The sequence below is a fragment of the Rutidosis leptorrhynchoides genome, chromosome 7, assembly GCF_046630445.1.
Source record: "Rutidosis leptorrhynchoides isolate AG116_Rl617_1_P2 chromosome 7, CSIRO_AGI_Rlap_v1, whole genome shotgun sequence".
Lineage (NCBI taxonomy): Eukaryota > Viridiplantae > Streptophyta > Magnoliopsida > Asterales > Asteraceae > Rutidosis > Rutidosis leptorrhynchoides.
Genome location: NC_092339.1, coordinates 39,147,768 through 39,175,694, shown reverse-complemented (window position 1 = coordinate 39,175,694; position 27,927 = coordinate 39,147,768). Strand labels below are relative to the sequence as shown.

The window sequence follows — 27,927 nt, the reverse complement described above, 5'->3', positions numbered from 1 at the left end:
CCTGAACACATATCTAAATTACGTTTGATAATTGCCATACAGATAATCAGTCTACACAGATATCAATTGAGTACCAAATGTAGAACTTATTTTAGATATCATGATAGGTATATATTGATGGGAAAATAATCACAACGGGCAATCTACAAAGCGGAAACAAACCCGTTTGACAAGCATTTCCCGACCCGTATGAACCCGTGAGGAAACTAACAAACAAGCTATATCAAAACCAACCTAAATCAGTCCCCAAATCTGTTCCAAATCAGTAGCTAAACAACAATCAAGCACACACTAAATATACGAGACTTTTTACGTGGAAAACCCCTCAAAATCGAGAGTAAAAACCACGGGACTCGTAAGCCACTTAAATTCCACTATCATCAACAAAGAGAGCAATACAATAATTCTTCTCTAGATCAACTAGAGGCATACAACATCATCATACTCTTGAACAACAATAATCAACAAGTATATGAAACAATTAATGACAAAAGAAGAATTTCATCACCCAAAATTCTGCTACTGTTCGACCTGATGTAACTCGAGCTACAGACCACTTGAGACGAATTCAACGGTTGAAAATGTTTGCACTGATGTCAGGAAGACACAGCCCAAAAATGAAGAAGATTCAACGGTCGGATCTCCGGGGATCGAAGATTTTCTGGCCTGCTGTCACTGTAGACGGGAATTGGGGTTTTGACTCTTTTTCTTGATCTCTCTGTGATCTTTCGTTCTCTCTTGATAATAAAACAGCTGCACCCAATTGAGATTTGAAATGCCCTCAAATGATTGACCAAGTCAACCAACATTTGGGCCTAATTTGTTGGGCCTTGGGCTTTGTTTTAATTTCCTCATATTTGAAAACTAAATAAAATACCCAACAAATCTCCCCCTTTTCAATTATGAGGAAAGAATCGCCATCCCGGCGTTCGAGCAACATACCTTGAGCTTCTCACTTGCTAAAGCCTTTGTGAACATGTCGGAACCATTATCATCGGTGTGAACTTTATCAAGTTCAAACGAACCATCTTCAAGACGTTCTCTAATCCAATGATATCGCACATCTATATGTTTTGTCCGCTTATGATACATAGAATTTCTAGCCAAATGAATCGCACTCTCATTATCACAAAGAACCACATATCGTGATTGCATAAATCCAAGGTCTTGTAGAAACCTTTTCATCCACAATAGTTCTTTGCACGCTTCTGTTGCTGCCATATACTCAGCCTCGGTCGTAGACAATGCAACACACTTTTGTAACCTTGATTGTCATGAAACTGCTCCCCCTGCGAAGGTCATCATGTATCCAGAAGTGGATTTCATGTTATCTTTGTTTCCTGCCATATCTGAGTCTGTATAACCCACAAGCATCGGCTTTCCATTTCCAAATGTGATACCTAACTTTGAAGTACCTCGTAAGTATCTCATAATCCATTTAACTGCTTCTCAATGCTTCTTACCCGGATTTGACATAAACCGACTAACAACACCTACCGCATGAGCTATATCAGGCCTAGTACACACCATAGCATACATCAAGCTACCAACCGCTGAAGCATATGGAACTTTATCCATCTCCTCAACATCCTCCTTTAAAGTAGGGCAATCTCTATCTGTTAGCTTAAAGTTGTTAGTAAGAGGGGAACTAACCACTTTGGCATTCTCCATGTTGAATCTACTAAGCACCTTTTCAATATATTGCTCTTGTGATATATGTAACGTCTTAGCACCTCTATCTCTAGAAATCCGAATACCAAGAATCTGTTTTGCTGGTCCCAAGTCTTTCATAGCAAAAGACTTGCTCAATTCTCGCTTCAACTGCGCAATTCTTTTAATATTTTTACCAACAATCAACATATCATCAACGTATAACAACAATATGATGAAATCATCATCACCAAACCTATGAAAGAAAACACAATGATCTGAAGTTGTCTTTCGGTAGCCTTGCTTTCCTATAACCGACTCAAACTTCTTATACCACTGTCTCGGTGCTTGCTTTAACCCATATAGACTTTTCTGAAGTCTACAAACATAATTTTCTTTACCCTTAACCCGAAAACCTTCAGGTTGCATCATGTAGATTTCCTTATCCAAATCACCGTGAAGAAAAGCAGTCTTGACGTCCATCTGTTCTACCTCAAGATCAAGACTAGCAGCTAACCCAAGAACCACTCGAATAGATCCCATCTTCACGACCGGAGAGAAAATCTCATCAAAATCAATACCCTTTTTCTGGCTGAATCCTTTAACGACTAACCTAGCTTTGTACCTTGGTTGTGAAGTAAGCTCATCTGTCTTCACTTTGAATACCCATTTGTTTCTCAAAGCTCTCTTGCCTTTAGGTAACTTCACCAGCTCATAAGTATTGTTCTCATGCAAAGAATTCATCTCATCTTGCATAGCTTCACCCCACTCTTTCTTATGCTCATCTTTCATTGCTTCTGAATAACATTCTGACTCTCCCCCATCAGTAACTAATACATACTCATCAGCAGAATATCTGACAGAATGATGACGGTCTCGGGTAGACCGCCTAAGTGGGACAAATGAGGGAATATCTGGTACTGGAATCTCTACCTGCTCCGGAGCATCATTATCATCAGTACCATGTTCATCATTCTGAACATCATCTCCAACATTTGAATCAACATGTTGTGGAGGAACTAGATCCAAATCAACAAGATCGGCATTGTGTTGAGGAACTGACTCTGTCTTCTCAACATCTTTCAACATTTGATCTTCTGAAAAAATAACATCTCTGCTTCGTACAAGTTTCTTTTGAACTGGATCATATAACCTGTACCCAAAATCATCTTCACCATAGCCGAGAAATACACATGGCTTAGTCTTCATATCAAGCTTTGACCTTTCATCTTTAGGAACATGAACAAATGCTTTACATCCAAAGACTCGTAAATGATGGTAAGAAACATCTTTGCAGCTCCAAACCCTGTTAGGAACATCAAAACGCAAAGGAACACAAGGGGTTAGATTAATAATATGAACTGCCGTATTTAAAGCCTCACCCCAAAAGGAATCGGACAACCCTACATGTGAAAGCAAACATCTAACTCTCTCAACCAAAGTTCTGTTCATCCTCTCTGCTAAGCCATTCAACTGAGGTGTCTTTGGTGGAGTCTTTTGATGCCGAATACCATTCTCCTTACAGTAAGCATCAAATCTGCCAATGTATTCACCGCCATTATCAGTCCGAATACACTTGAGTTTCTTCCCCGTTTGCCTTTCAACTAGTGCATGAAATTCCTTGAACTTCTCAAATACTTGATCTTTTGACTTTAAGGTGTATACCCACACCTTCCTGGAATGATCATCAATGAATGTAACAAAGTAGGAGCATCCACCAAGTGTTCTAGTCTTCATAGGCCCACAAACATCCGAATGAACTAGATCAAGTACGTTCTCCATTCGAAAAGGAGAATGACTCTTAAACACAACTCTGGTCAGTTTTTCTGCCAAACAGTGAGAACACTTACTCAAATTAATATCATTAACACCCGACAACACATTCTTCTTAAACAAGATAGACATCCCCTTTTCACTCATGTGGCCAAGTCTTTTATGCATCAACTCGGTAGAATCAACATTGTCCACTGCGTTAACAATGTTCTGGATGATCTTTGGACGCGTGATGTATAATCTTGAGTCTTTCTTGCCTCTTCCCACTATCATAGAACCAAGAGTTAGTTTCCAAATACCATTACCAAAACCGCTATGATAACCATCATCATCAAGAATGCCTGTTGAAATGACATTAAGTCTCATATCCGGAACATGTTTTACATTATGCAAAACCAACTCCATCCCCGTGTCAAATTTCAAACAAACATCTCCAATACCAACGATTTTTGATAACCCGGCATTACCCATCCTAGCAAATCCATAGTCACCAGGAGTGTAAGATGAGTAGTGGTCTCTACATGTTGCAACATGACATGTAGCACCACTATCAACAATCCAACCCGTGTCATCATGAGTAAGATTAATCATATCATAATCAATACAAACAAAGAATTTATCCGTAATAGTGTTAACTTCAACCTTATCATCATCACCACCATCACTTTTCTTTTGTTTATTCTTGTCATATGCCTTTTTCTTCTCATTCTTCAACTTTGGACAATACCACTTTGTGTGCCCCTTTTCATGACAATTATAACACTCAACATTAGCAAATTTACCTTTGCGTGAGCTGATACGATGATTGCCTCTTTTACCCTGACCTCTACTATGACTTCTCCCCCGCGTTTCTGTGACCAAGATATCTGACTGTGAAGAGGAACCTTGTGACTTTCTTCTCATCTCTTCATTCAAAATACTACCCTTAGCCAATTCCATGGTGATAGTACCATTCGGTGCAGAGTTGGACAAAGATGCCCTAAAAGTCTCCCAAGAGTCCGGTAATGTACCAAGTAACCAGAGACCCTGAATCTCATCCTCAAACTTGATACCCATACCTGCAAGCTGATTTATAATACCCTGATATGCATTTAGGTGATCTGTAATAGGAGTCCCATCATGATACTTCAAAGCCATCATCTGCTTAATTAAGAACAACTTGTTATTCCCAGTCTTTCGTTCATATAACTGCTCAAGCTTTTTCCATAAGGCTTTAGCATCAGTCTCCCCAGTAATATGATTTACAACATTATCATCAACCCACTGCCGAATATACCCACATACTTGTCTATGCAAAATTTTTCATTGAGCATCAGATTTTTCCTCAGGTTTATCCTCAGTAAAAACAGGCAAATAATAATCTTTCACATAAAGAAGATCCTCCATCTTGCCTTTCCAAACATGATAATTTGAACCATTTAAACTAATCATTTTACTTGTATTAGCTTCCATCTTTCACACAAGTCAAATCAAATAACCTAGCTCTTGATACCAATTTGATGGAAAAATAATCACAACGGGCAATCTACAAAGCGGAAACAAACCCGTTTGACAAGCATTTCCCTACCCGTATGAACCCGTGAGGAAACTAACAAACAAGCTATATCAAAACCAACCTAAATCAGTCCCCAAATCTGTTCCAAATCAGTAGCTAAACAACAATCAAGCACACACTAAATATACGAGACTTTTTACGTGGAAAACCCCTCAAAATCGAGAGTAAAAACCACGGGACTCGTAAGCCACTTAAATTCCACCATCATCAACAAAGAGAGCAATACAATAATTCTTCTCTAGATCAACTAGAGGCATACAACATCATCATACTCTTGAACAACAATAATCAACAAGTATATGAAACAATTAAAGACAAAAGAAGAATTTCATCACCAAAATTCTGCTACTGTTCGACCTGCTGTAACTCGAGCTACAGACCACTTGAGACGAATTCAACGGTTGAAAATGTTGGCACTGATGTCAGGAAGACACAGCCCAAAAATGAAGAAGATTCAACGGTCGGATCTCCGGAGATCGAAGGTTTTCTGGCCTGCTGTCACTGTAGACGGGAATTGGGGTTTTGACTCTTTTTCTTGATCTCTCTGTGATCTTTCTTTCTCTCTTGATAATAAAACAGCTGCACCCAATTGAGATTTGAAATGCCCTCAAATGATTGACCAAGTCAACCAACATTTGGGCCTAATTTGTTAGGCCTTGGGCTTGGTTTTAATTTCCTCATATTTGAAAACTAAATAAAATACCCAACATATATAGTACATATAATATACTCTGTAACAAATCTACACAGAGCTCCAAATTTTGGTCAACTGATGTGGCAATATAAAGGGAAATTGTTCAAAATACACTTTTTTTTAAGGCTTCAAACAAAATACACTTTTTTAAAAAAAATTGTCTTTTTACACCATTCGGTAGACGGATTTTCGTCTACCACCTTTATCTGTCGTCTACTACCATTTTTACAAAGTAGTCGACGGTGAGATAAAGGTGGTAGATGAATTCCCGTCTACCGGCAGGGTTAGTAGACAGCGAGAACAAAGCAGTAGACAGACATTTACAAAGTAGTCGACCGTCTACTGCCTTGTTGTTGCTGTCTACTGCCTTGTTCTTACTGTCTACTGCCTTGTTAGTGTCTTCCGTCTACCACCTTTATCTGTCGTCTACTACCATTTTTACAAAGTAGTCGACGGTGAGATAAAGGTGGTAGACGAATTCCAGTCTACTGGCAGGGTTAGTAGACAGCGAGAACAAAGCAGTAGACAGACATTTACAAAGTAGTCGACTGTCTACTACCTTGTTGTTACTGTCTACTGCCTTGTTGTTGCTGTCTACTGCCTTGTTAGTGTCTGTCTACAGCAACAACAAGGCAGTAGACGGTCGACTACTTTGTAAATGTCTGTCTATTGCTTTGTTCTCGCTGTCTACCAACCCTGCCAGTAGACGGGAATTCGTCTACCACCTTTATCTCACCGTCGACTACTTTGTAAAAATGGTAGTAGACGACAGATAAAGGTGGTAGACGGAAATCCGTCTACCGAATGGTGTAAAAAGACAATTTTTTAAAAAAAAAATGTATTTTGTTTGAAGCCTTAAAAAAAGTGTATTTTGAACAATTACCCCAATATAAATACAGGCGGAAATCACGAGTAAGGTTATTCTAGATATTTATGCTATAATATGAGAAGTTTTAATGAACAGATCCACACTCACATAACAGTTACTATAAGTGATCCATTAGTACTTGCAGAAGCTGGTTGAACATGGTTTGATGAAGCACAACCATTGATTAACTCACTGTTGGGTAGCGCGTGCCACTTATCAATGTACGCCATCGAGTCCACATCCATGTTTGAAAGTTGGCGCTTTTCAAGTACGCTAAGAATGTTTTTTGATTTACCAAGAAGCTTAGCTGCTGCGCGAATGCTGTGTTCCCTTTTTTCGATTGCATCGTGATGACACATCATCGTTACCACACGTGGTATGTTGGTAAAGCAAGCACATAACAGATCTGCAATCACAGTTGATATCCAATCAAAAAGTTGCTCATCATTCGGCCAATTTTCTTGCTTATTGCAATGGAGCTGTATGGTTTCACTAATTCTATACATGGAACTCGAAGCTATGAACTTGTGAAATGAGCGATTTAAACTTCTTGATTCCCGGCTCTTGAATTGTATGACATTTTGTACTGCCACATCACCTAACAACCTTAAAATCTCCTTTGACGTTTTTCCTTTGTAAGCCTTGTTTTTAAGATCAATCTGTAGCCACTTGAAGTATACTTCAACTTCTGTCCACAAACGCTTAGATGCTTTTCTTGCCTCTACCAAGTCACAATTTTCGTTGAGGTTTTCTTCTATACGTTTTACAATTTTGAGCCCTTCCCGCATACCAGAAAGTAACTCCATGACACGAGTATTTGCAACGTTAGGGAGTGCAATAGCAACAGCTGTTAATGTTACTAAAACTAGGCTCCAACAATTGTGGGCATTATCACCATGTAAAAGCGGGACTCGTTCATTGTCGAACTCTACTACTCCATTGAAATTTGTAGATTTCTTTAATAGCTTCATAAGATTTCTTGGCTCTTTCTTTTCTGATTCTTGAAGAAGTTTTGTTATGGATTTAAGAATATTTGTCAATACTCTCTTTGAAAGTACAGCCTCCTCATCAAATAGTAGCACATATTTCCTGTATTCTTCTACCTCTGAATTCATGTTATCGTTCAATGCATTTGGCTTTCGATTGCAAGTTTTCAACAATAATTTGCAGAGATGCCAACAATAAGAGAATATGATCAGAAAACATCTAGGAATGAGACATACCGTTTTACATGTAACTGCAGCCAGTATCTGAAGGACTATACAAACATTCAAAATCAAGTTTTTGAATCGATGGAAAACCATTTTGCTATGGCGGCCTGGGATATTTGAACGAACATGAGTCCTTTTCCACTTTTGAAGTATTTGGATCCATTGTTTTTCAACTCTAAATACATTTATATGGTTTGTGCTCCATTTCTTAGAGAGGTTGAAATGACTAATCAGACTTAAACATCTAAACCCTGGAGCTATACCACCTACTGTTATACCAATATATTGGAGATAATCAATAACTTTGATTGACCACTTATAATCCGACTCTCCTAAAACTGCATAATAAGTGCGGTTCCTCATTCCAAGACTGATTGCTGATAAGCCAGCAAGGTATAAACATACAACCCCAAGAGCGGAAGAAACTTGTGAACATGCAATCACAAATTGGGGGTTACTAGTTTCTGCCATTACCCAATACTTCTTAACATTATGCACGAGTTCCTTATAAGAGAAATGAATCTCCTTATGATTTAAAGACAATCCATGCAACTCTTTGTACTGTAGTTCAAAGATTCGTCTAGATTCTGGAACAGTTAAAGCTACTGAAAATACCGTTACAGTGGCTAATATCTGTAATAAGTCAAACTCACTATTTAACTCGCCAAAAAAGTACCACTTTGTAACCATTTGAATGCATACATTTACTAGAATAGTGATTAAGAGAATACTCAAGGCTATCATGTTGACTAAAAGTTCTTTGTCACCCATAAGACCTAAAGAAGGGAGAAAATTGGCTAACATGGTGAACAAGAAAATGATGCTAGTATTCTTGGCATCTTGATCGATACTATATTTATTGATGGTAGTTAGATCCACCGGCATCTTCATTGCTACGGCTATAACTGTAAGTGAAGCAGCATTAAGTGTGAAAAGTTTGCATGGAAACCATAGTTTCCCTTGTCTGAAGCCGTGGAAGGCATCAGCTGCCATTGCAAGAGTGCAAACTAGAGATGCTATAGCGACATACAACCCCACCCACGGCATCGCATCCTCAGGAGTTTTCCAAGACATCCTTCTAAACAAGATATGGAGTAAGGAATTACGTAATAGTTTTTGACTAAATCAAGGCTTGGTTATACTTAAATATAGTTGAACATGAGGTAGTTGATGCTTGGTATATACCAAAGATGACGACTTGCAACTTCATGGAAGGAGAAGGTTTTATTTTTCTATTCCTATATATTCTATTATTTAATTTAATTATTTATATTTATTAGCCCACGAATAGTAAAGTTAGTGATGTCATGATGATATCATCATAGCTTCATCATGCATCAACGACTATTATTATGCAGAAAATTAACTAGACCGAAAGGTTTAACGACCACTTTTCCTAGCGATGCTGATCATAAAGGGTATAACTGATAACTGATTACAAATTAATCTTTTTTAAAGAACTCAAGACACAAATTCAATCCGTCCACTGTAAGGTTATAGGCGTGCTAATGATTATCTTAATCCATTGATAATAACACAAAATCTAAAGAAGGCACCAAGTTAGAAAAATCTATGATAAACAGATCATATTCAATACATTGAAACACATGCTGATGTGCCCATACCCATGTGCATGTCCCCATTACCAGCATATCTGTAAATCATAGCGCTCCAAGAAATACTTATTTCTTTGAGTTAATTTATCAAACACTTAACAGGCATCATCCATTATCCATGTTTTAACATTTAATATAAATCAGAATTAAACAACTGGTAAAGAAAACAGTAGGTACGAACCCATATACAATCATGTGAGCATGTGCTTGTTTGCCATGATTGAGGGTCTTTGGACGTGATTGTATGGGAGTAGAAACATATGTTGTTTATTTGTGATGAGTTTGCATGTAAAGATCACAAGCAAAATAATATCTGCAGCAAACGAATATTACTATTAAGTATTTGTAGTTTACAAGTTCATAAATATTGCATGACAACTAGTAGAAATATAACCACCCTTACCGAAATACGGAGTAGTTAACTATATAACTTTCTTAATTGCTAAGATATTCATAACTAACATTGATCAAACGCCAAATGCAGAGTATCGAACAATTCTTGACTGACCTTTTACATCATATATCAGCCATATGTTTCCAGCATGAAAACCACTTTTAACTAAAATGCGAGAAAATTTCTGCTGCATATCAGTCATCTTCTCAGTTCTTCAAATTCAGAGATTTCAATTTCCATAGTGTGAGGATGATTTCGTCTTGAATCATTGGTACACAGTTACATATGATATGGTTTTTAACGGAAGCAGTCACGTGTACGCACATCAGATGATGAGGGAGTCATCAAATGTCATCTGTAGTTAGTATCCCAAACGATCATTTAAAGAAGTCCGGCCATCACCTGATTGACCTGATTTAACATAGACCACAAATTAAATGCAAAATACATATAATAAAATAATTAAAGTGCAGCTACAAATGAATAGATCAGCCTACACACACATCCTTTAGTCATTTTCTGATACTTTATACACATAAAATGTGGCATATATAATAACATTTTTATATAAACAACAACAACAACAACAAAACCCAATACCACCTGAGTGGTGTATGGGGAGGTGAGATGTAGACAATCTTTCCCTTACCCGAGAATAAAAACAAGTCATTTCTCCACCCAGAAAAGTAGAGAAAGTGATCCCTCTCTTTATTCGACGGATAAAGAGATTGCTTCCGAGTGGACCTCCGGCCAAAAAGTAGGAATTTAAAAAATAAAAATAAAAAGTAGCAACATAAAATAAATAAAAAAATAGTAAAATAAAATTAGGACACCATGAAAATGGTAGAATCAGATTTTCATGGGTTTAAAAGCATGCCAGAAAATCAATTTAGGCTCTAAGCGGCAGTCAAGACGCCACTTAATCGACGCCTCTTGACAACATTTTTATAAAACTGAATACTCTTCGAATTACCTTCAACCCGTTTCTTTTTGGTTAACTTGTTTATCTTAACCCACTTGACCAGTTAGAGATAAAACATAACCCAAACACCCTATTCTATTGAAATGTGCATATACTTCATCAAAGACATTAAGCATTACACTTTTCAACGAGTAAAAAAAAAAGATATTAAACTATGATTGATCGGAATTGTTTTTACCTTTTGGAGGTACCCAAGACTCATAATCGTTTTCACCATCCAAAAATGAAGGCTTTTCAGGACCAAGAACTTTTTTCGCCTTTTTCTTTCCTTTCTTCCCTTTATTATCATCTGTAACAACCTCATCATCATCAGTTGCTTGAATTCCTCTTGTATGCTTCAACAACAACGCTACAGCATCTTCAGCAGCAATATCAAGTCCTACATTCGACTTATCCACATCTGAATTTACAACTTTACCCTTATCATCATCCACCTCTTCAACCTGTTTTCTCTTTCTTATTATTAAACCAGGTGCTGCATTTTCAAGTCCCACATCTAAATTCACTTCACCACTCTCCTTTTTCTTCAAAACTTCTTTCCTATCTTTATAATCTACAAACCCGTCCGATTCCTCCACAACTAAAGAAACCGCCTTTTCGGGCTTTTTTGATCCTTTAATATCTACAGCCCCGAGCCATTGGGGCTTCGTAACAGTATATACAGGGGCTTTTGACTTTGTATCATTTGTTACTACGGTCTCACTCTTAATTTCTGCTTGGGTCAATACATCACTAGTGTTACCTTGTTTTTGGACGGTTTTTGGCTTCTTCTCGTTCTCAACAGACGGCTTTTTCGTATTTTGGGGTTCGGGAATATTACTAGAAACGGATGCCCGTTTTTTAGAAGCTTCTCCACCAGGATCGGCTATTTTCAGCAGGTATACTACTCGTTCCATCTCAGACTGGAGTTCGTCCAATTCCTTTTGAAGTGAATTTGTTTTGTCATGCACTGCCAAAAAAAACAAAAAAAAAAAAAAAAAAAAAAAAAAAAAACTATAAGTTACAGGTTTTATCTTGGTGCACAAACCTTTGTTGCTTCCAAATAAGGGTATTTATGTAAATTACATACCGAGTTGAGACGAAAGTCCAGACATGAATGCGTCCAGTTCATCTCCAGGTTCAGCCGATGAGGCATCACCAGCAGAAGCCAGTCTGTTCTTCTCGTCATCGATCGATTTCTTCTTCTCCTCGATTTGTTTAGAGAGTGCGTCCTTTTTGTCTAAAAGAGAATCAGCTGTTTCAACTGACTGACCATTTGCACCCTTCTGTTTAGATGGCTTCTTCTTTGTTCGGTCATAAAAGTCATCTTCATCACTGGCACATTGTGTGATAGAACAAAGTCATCAAAAAATTATGGTGTACTGTAACAAGAATTTTTAAATTTAATTTAGGCGTTGTTTGTTTTTTAAGATGTTTTTGTCTGAAGATCTGCGGACCATGTCCGTAAAGAAGATGTGGTCTAAAGGTCTGAAGATTGTTTGTTTTTATGTCTGCAAAATAACTTAATCATGTCAGCACTTAGAAGCACATTTCTAAGTCTGCAAGATTGCAGACAGAATAAGACATTATTTTATCTTATGTCTTGAGAAAACGAAACAGTCTGCAGAAAAAACGTCTACGAGCGCGCATACATAAGACATAATAAGGTCAGCAAACCGAAAAACAAACGACATCTTAGATTTTGTTAACAAAAAATATGCTACCTCATATATTCGTCTTCATCATCCTCGTTTGCTCCTTTCTTCTTACCATGCACTCTTCTCCCAACACGTGCACCCAAACTTTCACGGATACTTTCATTTAAAGTTTCCTCCAAGTTTTCAAGCTCTTCAAGAACCTAATCCAAACCATTGAAACACATTCTATGAATATTCATGTATAACAGTACAAAAATATTGGAAATAAACAAAACCGAGAATAAGATACCTGAGCCATTCTTTGTTCATTACGAGCAATCTGAGTCTGTTGGCCTTGTGTTAGACCACCTTGGGAGATGTCCTTAGCACGTATAGCATCTATTTCTTTCTTCATATTAGCAATCTGTAATCCAATAATCAAATTCAGTAAACAACACTATAGACCAATATTATATATTATATTATATTATATTATATTATACAATTAAACAAAATGTTCATCAGCTAAATGCAAAATACAAGATAAAATACTTGCCTTTTCAAGCCTCTTCAACACTTTCTCACGGGTTTTCTCCTGCTTCTCTGTAAGTTGCCCCTTAAATGTTTGCCAAGTTATTTCATCAAGGTCATCCTAAATCAAAATTCCAGTTTAGTTACTAAAATTCCAATAGAAATTCGCGAATAAAATAACCCAAACGCTTATCATTTTCTACTGAAATAATATAATATAATATAACTTTCAAAGCAAATAACAATAATCTAACAAACCTCATTTTCTTCAATGGCATCTTCATCCATGCCCCATGAGATACCATCTGCAAGTGCTGCTTCCCTTTTCGCTCGTTGAAGCGAAGCTTGCATGTCACGTCTTTCTTCTCTCATCTTAACACTTTTAATACTTTTCAAGTCCTTTTCCTTATACAACAAACAACAACCAAGTAACAAATCAAATGCAATGAAATGAAATGTTTGGATAAGTAAAATGTTGAATTATGAGTGTACTTAGATAGATAGTAGTCAAATAATAATGGATCGAAATTTCAATTCTTACTGATATAAAATAATGTGAGCAACTATAGTTGATATAAATATTTAATGGACTTACCGGAGGCATCAAATCAGATGGTCCTTGAAATATGTACAACCGGGTTGAACTGTAATAAGCAAATAAAGCAAACACAATAAGTTGTATCCGAAATTTGTCATAATTCAATGATATAACCTAATGATGAGACTGACATAGCATAATTACTTACTGTCCAAATCGAAGGACGTCTCCAACATGCAGATCTGTATACACCTTTTTCTTCACCTAAATTTATAAACGATATAATTAACAAGAAGATAATATTTCACATCAATCACTTGATAGGATTCACAACAAGCAAATGTATAAACTGCTATGAATTGTAAAGTGGGTATAAATATATACCTGGTTCTTGTTAATGAAAGTCCCATGTGTGCTACTCAGATCATAAATGAAAGCACCACCAGATTTGTTGAACTGAAGAACTGACATAACATAACAACATATGATCATTAAGTTATAATACGAACTTTAAAGATAAAAAAAAAAAAAAAAAAAAAAAAAAAAACAAGATCATATTAACTTCCCAGTGAAGAGTTAAAATAAGTGCATGAGAAATAAATACATAACAACATAAATATAAATATCTGGCCCCAAAAAATTTGAGTAAGTAGTGAAATTTTGTAGCCTTTTGAGTTACTCGGCCAAAACTCGTGATTACTCAGCCAAATAGGTCAAAATAAATCAAAACGCGGTCACAGTCAAGCTTGGTCAACATTCAATTACTCCCCGGGTAGTCCCGAGTTGCCAATTACTCTCTAAAAAGTCGCGAACAAGTACTCCCAATACGATTTTTTGCAAACTTGGTGTAACATGTGGCTTAACATATAAGATTAAATCGAAAACTTACCAGCATGAAAGCGAGAAATAGTGGGATGCTCAAGGACAAAATCACAAAGATCTACTCTCCCAAACATGTAAGCCCCCTTCTCATACCTAAACAAATACAAGTCAACAAAACTGAACATGAATACTCTAAATTGTATATATGCAATTAATGATACAGTTAACTAATTAAAAGGACAAAATAGCAAAACAAGGGATGTTACACGTCAAATTGATCGATGATTGAGCCATCTTTAAGCACTTCAAGGAAAAAATTATGGCAAGGAGGTTCACTCCATGGCGGAATAGTGTACGGAACAGCATTGCCGGGTGGTTTATGCTGTTTTATCTCCTTCTCTGATACATTCGATTCTTCAACTGGCATAGAATTATCGGCTGGGGCGGCGGGAGCATCGTCGAAGGTGAGCGGCGGTTGATTAGGTTGTAAGGAATTATCTGTTTCAGGATGTAGGGATTCATCTGATTGGGTGGTTAGGGATATAGCGGGGTTTAAGGGAGGTGGAGGAGGGGGCATAAGTGTATCGTCTAGGGTTTTGGATGGAGGAGGTTCTGTTGCCGGAGATTGATCGGCGGTGGTTGTTGTAGGGTTACGGGGAGGTGGAGGGCCCATGTGTGTCGTCATAATTTTGGGGATTCAGGGAACGGGAAAGCGGTGGAGATGGTCTACAATGATCGGTTAAATAGTTATGGTTTTTTTTATCTAAATCTAAATCCAAATCTAAAATCCAACTTATACAGTAATTTATTTATAATTAATTATTATATTATAAATTATTATTTTATAATTAATTTATAATTATTATTTATATTTTACTCTATTTTATTATACTCGTAATTTATGGGGAAAAAAAAATAAAATTCACTGAATAATTTATATTTATATTTAATAATATAATATACACTTCATAATCTATAAATTATAAATTTAGAATTATATTGTGATGCAGTGAATGTGAATGACAATAATGTCTATAAGTACTGTGTCAACTACTTCATTTATTGGAGTCAAAATATGTACAGTAAATTATGTATTATAAATACCTCATCAAATGTAATAATAAGGATACACTTGAATAAAAATATCACTCATATCTTTCTTATCTAATACTCCATATAGTAATCTAATATCAAGAATCAAGCCAATAAAGGTAGTTATATACTGCTATATTATAACACGTTATCAGCACGAAGTGCTCCGTATAATCAAGGTTTATCTAAGCAAGCACAAATCACTAATCAAGGTAATAATAATAAAATTCTTTAACGATATCTTGTATTGTTTATTAGTAAGGTAAATATTATTATCATCATAACTAACATTTATATTTATGTTATACATGGTCGGTTATACCGCCTGAATTATATTTCTGTAATCTAACTATTATTAACTTCACTAACATTTATATTTATGTTATATATGGTCGGTTATACCGCCTGAACTATATTTCTGTAATCTAACTATTATTAACTTCACTAACATTTATATTTATGTTACACATGGTCGGTTATACCGCCTGAATTATATTTTTGTAATCTAACTCTTATTAACTTCACTAACATTTATATTTATGTTATCTAACATTTATAATTACTTATGCAATTAATCATTATTTATTTATGCATAATATGTTTATTCTCTTAATCTTCGTATTTATACTAAACGTATTTATACTAAATGTATTTTATAGTAATCATATTTATACTAATAAAATTCTTTTATTAAAATTCTTTTAATACAACGGCAACATAACGATCGTTAACATTAATTAACGACGTTAGAACGGCCATATATACATAACGGTTGTTAACGCCGATTGACGACGTTACAACGACTATATTTTTCAAATATAAATTAAACATCCCCGTTTTCACATTTTCACAAATCAATCTTCATTTTCTCAAATTACTACTCTCAAAATTTTTTAAAAAGATGATTAACTCAAGGATGATTTTTCCTACTATATTGGTCATAATAGCTATCATCCTTGTTGCTTGTACACCACTAGATGAACCTATATTTTATCCTTCCCTTATGGTCTTATTATTTGTAATCATACCATTATTCCTTTGTTTGCTACTTATAAATCTAAACTAATTCTAATTTCATGTTGTTATTTGTCTATGAAAAAAATTGATTATGATTATGATTTATGTTGTTCATCTTTCTGAAAATAGAAAATGTCAAACTTATCAAAGCTTGAGTTTGATGCCTTAGACGTATCGGGAACAAACTACACATCATGGGTTATGGACGTAGAAATAAATCTCGGATCATTGGGTATTCTAGAAACTTTAAAAGAAAACAATATTTATTCCGATCAAGATAAATTAAAATCAATTGCTTTTATTCGCAAACATATTGATACCACCTTAAAACATATATTTCTCACTATCAAAGATCCACATGTTTTATGGGAAAGTATCAAGAGTAGATTCGATAATCAAAAGGAAATATTACTCCCAGCTGCGAGGGAAGAATGGAGAAATCTAAGGTTCCAAGATTTCAAAAAGGTAAGTGAATACAGCTCGGCCATGTTCAAGATCCGTTCAAAGCTTCAATTCTGTGGTCAAGAAATAAATGATGCTGATATGATGGAGAAAACTTTCTCCACAATGCATTCTGCAAACAAAACTGTGCAAGAAAATTTAAGATTGCAGAATTATAAAACTTTTTCCAAACTTCAAACTTATCTCTTAGTTGCAGAAGTTAATAAAGAATTACTGATGAAAAATCAAGAATCTCGTCCTACCGGTGCGCTAGCATTTCCTGAAGCTAATGCTATTAACAATAATAATAATAAAAGAAGAAATGCACATGGACGAGGGCGTGGACAAGGTCGTAGCCATATTGGCCAAAACCATCATCATGGAAATTACCATAACAATAATAAAAATCATAACTATGTTCGAAATCACCCTTATGGTAATGGTCGTGGTGGTGGTCGTGGTCGTGGTGGTCGTGGTCGTGGACAAAGAAATAATAATCCACAAAATTATAAAATCCAAACACCATACAATCCCACAAATCACAATGTTGAAGAAGGCTCTTCAAAGAATGTTGAAGATTCTTGTTACCGATGTGGTAAAATTGGCCACTAGTCTAAAAACTGCCGAACAAATCAGCATTCTGTTAATCGGTATCAAGAATCCCTAAAGGGAAAAGGAAAAGAAGCAAATCTTGTGGATGACCTTGATACAAAAATCACTGAGCCAACTTGTGACTACTTTGATGAATAAATATCTAATATATATATATATATATATATATATATATATATATATATGTATATATATATATGTATATATATATATATATCCAATTATATGTTCCCGTTAAATAAATGGTTGTAGATTTTCAATCTACACCATATCTAGTTTACTACATATTTCCTTATTATGTGCTATCGTTTGTAACATGTTTTGAATATAATATATTGATGAATTATGTACTCATTATTTGTTTCTCATATTTTTTTTGAAGTTCATGATGTATACTGCTGGAATAAAAAATTAGTCAAATGGTGGAGATATTTGTATTGCAGACAATGGTGCCACTCACACCATACTCAAATCTAAAAAATATTTCACAGACTTGAAAGGAACAGAAGGAACTATACATATTATATCAGGTCCTGTGGACTTAATAAAAGGAATGGGAAAGGCAAAATTCATGTTACCAAATGGTACGAATTTTCTGATAAATAATGTCTTATTTTCTCCCATGTCGAAGAGAAAGTTGTTAAGTTTCTCTGACATATACCAAAATGGATATGATTATCAGTCAGTGACAACAGAAAATGAAAAATATTTAAGTATCACTGATAAGAATCGTGTAATTGAAAAACTACCAAGACTTCATTCTGGTTTACATTATACACATATAAATGTACCTGAAGTAAATGTGGTAGTTAAAGAAAAATCATGTGATCCTGTAATGATCAGTTTGTGGCATGAGAGATTAGGTCACCCAGGTTCAACAATGATGAAAAGAATAATACAAAATACACATGGACATCCATTGGCGGATCAAAGGATCCCTCATGATGCACTTATCCCATGTACATCATGCTCACTTGGAAAGTTGATAATAAGACCATCACCTCTTAAGGTTGAAAAAGAATCACCAATGTTTCTTGAAAGAATTCAAGGTGATATATGTGGACCAATTCATCCACCATGTGGACCATTTAGATATTTCATGGTTCTAATGGACGCATCTAGTAGATGGTCTCATGTTTGTCTATTATCAAGTCGAAATGTGGCATTTGCAAAATTTCTTGCTCAAATTATTAAATTGAGAGCACATTTCCCTGATTATACTATTAAAAGGGTGAGACTAGATAATGCCGGTGAGTGTACATCTCAAGCATTTAATAATTTTTGCATGTCTATTGGGATTGTTGTTGAACATCCTGTTGCCCATGTGCATACACAAAATAGTTTAGCTGAATCATTAATTAAACGATTGCAGCTAATAGCTAGACCATTGATAATGAGAACAAAACTCCCAGTATCTGTATGGGATCATGCAATATTGCATGCTGCATCATTGATTCGCATTAGACCAAGTGCAAGTCATACATATTCTCCCATGCAACTTGCTTTTGGCCATCAGCCAAATATTTCCCACCTTAGAACATTTGGTTGTGCGATTTATGTCCCTATCGCTGAAAAGACCCGTTCATATACATTATAAACGATTCACAATAGTTGATTACATTGCGAGGTATTTGATCTCTATATGATACATTTCACAAACATTGCATTCGTTTTTAAAAGACAAACTTTCTTTACATCGAAAATTGACAGGCATGCATACCATTTCATAATATCCACTATCTAACTATAAATTGATTTAATAATAATCTTTGATGAACTCAATGACTCGAATGCAACATTCTTCGAAATATGCTATGAAAGACTCCAAGTAATATCTTTAAAATGAGCAACTGCACAGCAGAAGATTTCTTTAACACCTGAGAATAAACATGCTTTAAAGTGTCAACCAAAAGGTTGGTGAGTTCATTAGTTTATCATAATCATTTATTTCCATCATTTTAATAGACCACAAAAATTTCATTTCCAGTTCTCATAAATATACGTCACATGCATAGAGACAAAAAATAATCATTCATATGGTGAACACCTGGTAACCGACATTAACTAGATACATATAAGAATATCCCTTATCATTCCGAAATCCTCCTTCGGACATGATATAAATTTCGAAGTACTAAAGCATCTAGTACTTTGGATGGGGTTTGTTAGGCCCAATAGATCTATCTCTAGGATTCGCGTCAATTAGGGTGTATGTTCCCTAATTCTTAGATTACCAGACTTTAATAAAAAGGGGCATATTCGATTTCGATAATTCAACCATAGAATGTAGTTTCAATTACTTGTGTCTATTTCGTCAAACATTTATAAAAGCGCATATATTCTCAGTCCCAAAAATATAAAGGGTAAAAAGGTAAATGAAACTCACCATACTGTATTTCGTAGTAAAAATACATATAACGTCATTGAACAAGTGCAAGGTTGGCCTCGGATTCACGAACCTAAATTAATTATATATATTTATGTGTTGGTCAATATTTGTCTAACAAATTAGGTCAAGTCATAGTGTACCACAATCCTAATGCTCGAGACTAATATTCAAAAGTCAACAAAAGTAAATTTGACTCAAAATAATTTCCAAAAATCTATACATGATTAATATATAGTTTAAATATCGTCATTTTATATTTTTAAATATTTTTAAAAGATTTATTAAAGTAAATAATATAATTTATTTATTAATAAATAAAATTTTATATTAAATTTATATAATAAAATATACTTTTATATATATTAAGTAATAAAATTTATAGGGTTCATTTAATATCATAAAGATAATATGATAGGTATTATTAAAGTAAGTTATTACACGTAGTAAAATATGTTTGTATCACATATTTATTTGATAAAATAATATCTATAATGATAGTAAGCAAAAGTTGTATTACTTTGTAATAATAATTATTATTATAAAAATATCAATATTTATAATTACTAAGATGACCTTATGATAAAACGATAATTCTAATTATGATAACTTTAATATTTACGATAATTTTTAATATTATCTTTAAAATAATAATTCTATTTAAAATAATAATAATAATGATATTTTATAGTAACAATGACATTTCTATTAAAATGATAATTTTTGTTAAAATGATAGTTTTAATACTAACGATACTTTTAATAATAATAGTAATGATAAAAATAATAAGAACGATAATTTTATCTAAATTAATATCTTATAATATTTTAATTTCATCATGATACTCTTACTCATTATTTTCTAATCGTTTCGTTTAATAGCTTTTAATCGTCTTTTATATCGTGTTCATAATAATGATAATAATAGTAATCAAAATAATTATGTGTTACAAATATTTGTTTTAATTACACTAATATTAATAATGATAGTTACTATAACATTATTAACGATAATACTAATAATTATCTTAATGATAATATAGTAATAATAATAACAATAACAATAACCATTTTTAAATAATGATATATATAAATATATATATATATATATATATATATATTTATATATATATATATATATATATATATGTATATATATTAATAATGATAATAATAATAATAATAATAATTAGATAATAATAATAATACTAATTATAACTTTAACGATAATAACGATAGTAATAATAAAAAAAATAACAATTTTTAATGATAAATCCCTTTTATTGATAAAGATAATAATAATGATAATAATAAGATAAAACTAGAACGACGATAAAAACGACGATAATAATAATCATTTTTAATAAAAATATCGAAAATTCAATTGATTATAACTTCTAATCCGTTCATCGAAACCATTCGATATCTAAAGGAAAAGTTCTTAATTTTTCGCTAGCTTTCCAAGGACATGCATATCTTATACCTTATCTCAACCGCAAGTGTAACTAATTCAAGATTCAACCTAACATGTCTAAGGGCAATATCAAAAGTATAAGCATGCATACTCCTAAATACTCGAGCACTAGTCAGGGATACACTATTAGTACGTAAAAGTTAAATTATGAGTACTCACGTATCAATATTGAGATTCAATATTGCAGGAAAGGTACGTAGACGCAACGGAAATGATAAACACTATATTGACCTCACGAGCATACTCATGAACCATACTCAATCACCTCCATAGTTATAACCCATAATTTCCTTAATCCTATCCTACTCGAAAAACAATTTCGAAATCACTCGGACAGCACTCCGTCGTAATATTTTATGTATACTAATAATATCTTGAAATAATACGGAGTAAATATATATATGTAAATCGATTGAGAGAGTTTAGAGAAAAATATTTTCAAGTTTCTATGAAATAATGAAACCTATTGAATTCTATTTATAATAGATTTTTGAATTATTAAAGTGAATTATTAAAGTATGAATTATTAAAGTGAATTATTAAAGTATGAATTATTAAAGTGAATTATTAAAGTATGAATTATTAAAGTGAATTATTAAAGTATGAATTATTAAAGTGAAAGTAAAGTAAAAATAAAGTAAAGGTAAAGTTTAAGTATAGTAAAAGTATAAAACTATGTTCGTATAATACACGTATAAATATATATAATATTAATTTAAATCGTTATATATATTTAATAAAATAAAATATAAATATCGTTATCTTTATCATACTAGTTAAGTAATGAGTTGTCAAAAGTAATTCTAGATATTTATAAAAGTTATATACGTTTTAATTATAAAGTTCTTTTTAAACTGAAAATGTTTTTGTACGTTTGAAACTAAATAGATCAATCGAGTCTTTATGAGATTCAATCTTCCACTATCCTTTGTCTAGTTCTCAATGATTGACAATTTGTTCTTATTTATAAATCACTTTACCATTTTTCGAATATTGTTAAAATGGAAAGATTTCTCAAATCAACGTGGGCCTTTCAGCAGAGACTTGTAATCATAATTCAATATATCTGATAATTCAATCATTTGATCTTATCTTCTAATTCCATTGATAAACATTTTGAAACAGATACAATCATATAAAGTATTTAATCTAATATTTTGTTTACGTTTCAAGTTATAATATATATACACATATACATATATAATCATATTCGTTTAATGGTTCGTGAATCGTTGGAACTTGTTCGAGGTTGAATGAATGAATGTATGAACATAGTTTAAAATTCTCGAAATTTAACTTAACAAATATTGCTTATCGTGTCGGAAACATATAAAGATTAAAGTTTAAATTTGGTTGGAAATTTCCGGGTTGTCACAGTACCTACCCGTTAAAGAAATTTCGTCCCGAAATTTGAGTGGAAAGGTCATGAATGATAATAAGTATGTTTTCATGATGCATACGGGCTGAAAATTAGAGTTTTATCATCAGTGAATAATTTGGATAAACAATCCATTTATATGAAGAGTACGAATGAAGCTAACATAGAAGAGTGAAATGAGTAAGTGTAGATTCATCTTATCATTTGACGTAGATATGATTGATTCCCATATTTCAAGGGATTTGAAGAAAATCTTCTTAATAAGATTTGACTCTCCGGTAATCAAGGGAATTAGGATCCGCTTTAAATGCGATCGTCCATTTTAATTGTTCTGTTGGAGATTTTCTTATAAATTCACCTCCTTCGTTTCCTTACAACTCACACCTTCTGTTGATGCATTTTATGCAAGACCCTAGACATCTACCCACATCCATTGCAGGTACAACAGTTTACAGGCTACCATGATTGCTCGTTATTATCCTATCCGTGTTTGTATGTGGTTACAGGAACTGCAGGAAAGAGATTTGGATGTTTGACTATGTTAGACTTAGTCAGACGTACGAGTGAAGCCTCACTAGTACGGCTGATTGGCTCATATGCACGGTTGATGCTGAGGTAAGTTACAATTACAACCTAAATGAGAAGACACGAGTGAGTGATCACCCGTACGGCTGATGAAGCCAACTCGTACGTGTGATGGATGAATCTTAGTAGGGGTATATAAAGTCTTATGTTCTTCATTTTAGGTTAAGCCTCTCATTTGTTACACACTCAGATCTGGTGAGCTCCTCTGATTCTCTCTCAGTCCAAATCACCCAGGTGGTGAATAATAGCTCTAGGTGTTGATCTAATCACACTTGATTTAATTGTGGTTTGACTAAATTAATCCAAAAAAAACTTAACCTATTCACTAGAGGGTTTGATTAACTTATTTTGCTATTGTGTGAGTTAAATCTGTTGATTTCTAAGTTCCTAGTCATGTTTCATCACCTTCTATTCTTTCCCCCTCAACTCATATTTTAAAGTATTCATCAATATGCTCCATCCAGTTCTAATTCTCGATATACTTCTAACTTTCATATCGGTCATTCTTCTTTTTCATCTACCGCCGGAAGAATCTATTTATTTCTACTATACTCTTGGGTTTATAGTGTTTCTAGTTCTTCCGTGTCTTTATATTGCAATATGCATCGATATATATGGTTTATAATTTCTGGTTTGTCGTTAGGCTTTATATCTTGCCTTATATTTCAAAGTCTCTGCTTCTGTCTTCTATAATCATTGTCATTCACAATTAATGCTCTCTTTTATTTGCTGCAATTTATACTCCAATTTCTATTTCGAAGTTTTGTCCTTTCGTTTCTTCTTCTTGCGATTAAGCACCGCTTGTAATGGTCTAGAATTCACAGATATGAATTTCGAAATAAACGTTGTTAATGTTCTAGGAAGAAAATTATGATGGCACGATCTTGACTTGTCAAATTACCAGAATACCTTGGAAAAGGCCGAATCATCAAGAAATATTTTCTTGATATTTTAGAGGTTAAATAGAATACAAGAGTCGTATAACGTGGCACATGATGATGTTATGATATGTGAATCATCACGTTCCATTTAGAAACTCAGCATGACTTACTGTAATATAATCACGTTGATCAAGTGTAATTATATTATACTAACTCATGCTTCAGCTCCCAACACTACTTCAAAATGTTCCTATTTTAAACTCGAATATTTCAGAATTTAGAAACTAAAATAGTTTCTTTTATGATGTAATACAGATAGCGCGAAGAGGTAAATGACTTCAAATAAGAAAAATTAAGAAAAATATCTTCAGAAATATGGAGGATATTTATAATGAAAGATATGATGATATCTTAGGATTTCTAATATCAGAGGATGATGAAGAATATTGTCCGCAAGGGTTTAGAGTCAGGAGCAAGGTATTCGATAATGACTTCAGCAGATACTGAGTCATTTAGATCCTTTGAAGTCAGGTTTAGCCTTTGTTATTTGTCCACAGCCTCCTTCATGCTTTGCTCAATCCGTTTTCCAGTTCCAACTCTTTTCTTTTTCTGAGTTCTATCAACATACTACTCTTTATTATCAAACTTTTTACTTGTTAAGGTCATTTTATAGTTTTTGCTGCCTCATCAACAATTTCGAGAACTATTCCGCAGTTTAGGGTGTTTTTCAGAAACTTCACATTCAAGTATGTAAGTCCAGGAGATAGACGTTATATATAACTGTTGGCGTAGATATGCTGCGAGATTTCAAAATACTGATTGCTAATTCCCGATGATTCGTATAGCAATTCTCGTTACAAGATGCGAATGAGTAAATGATGACGTTTCGATAAATATAATGATTCTTCGGAATGTCAAAGATCAGTGAAGTTGTGAATAAGTTTATTGCTAATGTGGTGGAACATGAAAGGTTCTCCGGTAACAAAAGGGTAATCATACATATCAAGATTATGATAAGGCTACTCCAAATGAAAAAATCGAAGTTGTCTTGCTGGAGTTGTGATAGAATTTGCTACTTTGAAAAGGAATTGCAAGGTTATTTTTGCTAATAAATGCCAAAGGATCTGACACATATATGTGTTGAATTATGACTTTAGTTTCGAGAGCTTTTTAAGTACATAACTATGGGTAATTTGTGGTTGTATCATCATCTCGATTACTCATTATTTGAAGTGTCTTCAGAAATTTTCGAAGGGTTTGAACACAGATTGTAATCGTTAATATACATTTGATGTTCTAACACAGTTTTGAAGTCAAAGTATATCTTTGAAAGATGTAGGAATCTAAAAGTGATGGTACCGGTTATATCTCGAATTAAATTATGAGGTTTCAAAATCAGAATATGTAATTGAGTTAGAATGAGTATGGTTGTTTTGATTTCTATAAAAGAATGTATATTGTTGTGAAAGTAGGGAGTATAATGTATGATTTGCTGAATCAGATTCGTAGAATGTAACATATTAATTGTGAATTTATATATCTCTCGGGTATTACCTACCCGTTAAAAAAAATTCACATTTAATATTTTGTACAAAAGAATTTTATTACAGTCTTTATAAAAATATATATATGTATATATTCTCTTCAGATGTAACATAGATTTTAATGAGTTAATACTAAATTAAACTCATTCGATTTACAGTTGGAACTAGAATTGAATAATCCCTTAAAGGCTTTAGAGATTACATAAGTATTTCTTCAATAATATTGAAATTATGAATCAATACTTCATTATTTGTTGAGGCGTGATGTTGGTTTTCGTTAAATTCTTGTGAACTTCGCAAAGTACGAATGATGTTATCTGAAAAGTTTCGAGTACATCGATGATGAAAGTGTAAAATCAAATATATTCTTAATTTATTAGGAATTTGAAATTTGTTGAATTGAGACAGAGATTGTAGTTAACGATGGTTAAGTTGCGGACGAATGACGTACATTATTGCATATTTGTAATATGAATTAACCGAGTAGTTAAGATTCACACACAATAGCTTAGCACGGAAAGATTTATTTTTTTTTATTTCAAAATATATATATATATATATATATATATATATATATATATATATATATATATAAAATATACATATAATTTCTTCAGAGGGAATGAGTTAATTCTTCATAACTCGTTGATACAATATACGCGTTATTGATTCGTAATGATGTCCCCAGTGATTCTTGAACTGACGGAGTTTGTGATGTTACAAGTGTTGTTGATTCTGATGTTGACTATACTGACGATGCTGGTGACGCTGACGGTACTATTGATGCTGTTGGTAAAACAAGTTTAGCTTGTTAATCACACACCATTTTTGTCAGGGTTTCTACTCTTCCTTCTATCATTTTAGTTTGCTTAACTGATTTATGGTTAGGGCTGGAGTAGATAATCTCTAAGAATTTAGAGATTACATAATCGTCGCGGAATTTTTCTCCAATGAAGTTATGAATTAATACTTCGTCAGTTATTATTGTTAGTACTCCTTGGTATCTATGGTGCGTATGACGTTGATGCTCGTGGGACGGATTGTGAAGTTGAGGTTTACGATGCGGTTGTGGTTGGAGGTGGTAATGGTACTATTGGCGTTGATGATGGTGGTACTGGTTATGCTGTTGGTGCTGCTGCTGGTGTTTGTAATCTCTGCACCATATTCTCCAAAGCCACTACCTGAGCGCGAAGCTCGTTGACTTCTTCTATTATATCGGGGTGATTGTCAGTTCGGACGAGCGGATAAATAAAATCTAAAATTTGATGTAATATATAATCGTGACGAGATACTCTGGAAATGAGAGAGAAAATGGTGTTTCGGACAGGTTCGTCGGTAAGTGCTTCAGGTTCTTCGTCAAGAGGGCAATGTGGTGGATGGAAAGGATCGCCTTCTTCTTGTCTCCAATGATTGAGGAGGCTACGAACCCATCCCCAATTCATTCAAAATAGGTGATGACTGATTGGTTGATCCATTCCGGTCACACTGCTTTCGGAGCTTGAGTGAGATTCCATTTCGGAATTCGAGTGACTTGAGCTAATGGCGAATTCCATTTCGTACGATTGAATAAAGAATTTTTCGATATGAAATGATCTTCTGGCTATCGGATGGTATTCTAATTACATAGAATATCTACATATATAGAGCAACATATTTCGTAAATTACGGAGGAATTTACGTAATATATCAGGCAAAGTTTAAAGTAACAGATACGATAAGATATGATTTAGCAGATACGCTAAGATATGAATTTTGTCTTTACATTACTCTTGCAATTAATGTAGCAAGACGTGTCTAGACTAATAATGATAAGCAGGTAATTTCCTAAGGATGATAAGCAGATGATTTTCGACTAGAAGTGATAAGCAAAACTTTTGACATGCACACACGGTCGAAGTCCAGGCTCACTAATGCATCCTAACGACTTATCAGTTAGACACACTAATGCAGACCTGGTTCGCTAAGACCACCGCTCTGATACCAACTGAAAGAACCCGTTCATATATATTATAAACGATTCGCAATAGTTGATTACATTGCGAGGTATTTGACCTCTATATGATATATTTCACAAACATTGCATTCGTTTTTAAAAGACAAACTTTTTTTACATCGAAAATTGACAGGCATGCATACCATTTTGATAATATCCATTATCTAACTATAAATTGATTTAATAATAATCTTTGATGAACTCAATGACTCGAATGCAACGTTCTTCGAAATATGCTATGAAAGACTCCAAGTAATATCTTTAAAATGAGCAAA

The 27,927-nt window shown here is 33.7% G+C and overlaps 2 protein-coding genes across 2 annotated transcripts; both read right to left on the bottom strand.

The window, feature by feature from the left end:
- Window positions 1-6,644: 6,644 nt before the first annotated feature.
- On the bottom strand, window positions 6,645-8,825 carry LOC139859119 (uncharacterized). Its single transcript, XM_071847926.1, has one exon. It carries the CDS (start codon window positions 8,823-8,825, stop codon window positions 6,645-6,647), a length of 2,181 nt encoding a protein of 726 aa, XP_071704027.1.
- An 845-nt stretch (window positions 8,826-9,670) lies between these two features.
- Window positions 9,671-14,990, bottom strand: LOC139857146 (uncharacterized). The gene is made up of 12 exons (XM_071845874.1): window positions 14,517-14,990; window positions 14,318-14,403; window positions 13,813-13,892; window positions 13,637-13,692; window positions 13,486-13,534; window positions 13,149-13,295; window positions 12,916-13,011; window positions 12,670-12,783; window positions 12,447-12,580; window positions 11,813-12,057; window positions 10,922-11,692; window positions 9,671-10,172 (listed from the first exon to the last, which is right to left on the bottom strand). The coding sequence occupies exons 1-12, from the start codon at window positions 14,933-14,935 to the stop codon at window positions 10,123-10,125; spliced, it is 2,247 nt and encodes a 748-aa protein (XP_071701975.1). The 5' UTR covers window positions 14,936-14,990; the 3' UTR covers window positions 9,671-10,122.
- Between the last annotated feature and the right edge of the window lie 12,937 nt (window positions 14,991-27,927).

Coding starts and splice junctions, on each gene's coding strand:
- LOC139859119 (XM_071847926.1), bottom strand. CDS start 8,825: ATGTCTTGGAAAACTCCTGAGGATGCGATGCCGTGGGTGGGGTTGTAT.
- LOC139857146 (XM_071845874.1), bottom strand. CDS start 14,935: ATGACGACACACATGGGCCCTCCACCTCCCCGTAACCCTACAACAACC. Junction 13,893..14,317: donor TATTTCTCGCTTTCATGCTG/GTAAGTTTTCGA, acceptor ATGTTATGTCAG/TTCTTCAGTTCAACAAATCT. Junction 11,693..11,812: donor TGGACTTTCGTCTCAACTCG/GTATGTAATTTA, acceptor TTTTTTTGGCAG/TGCATGACAAAACAAATTCA.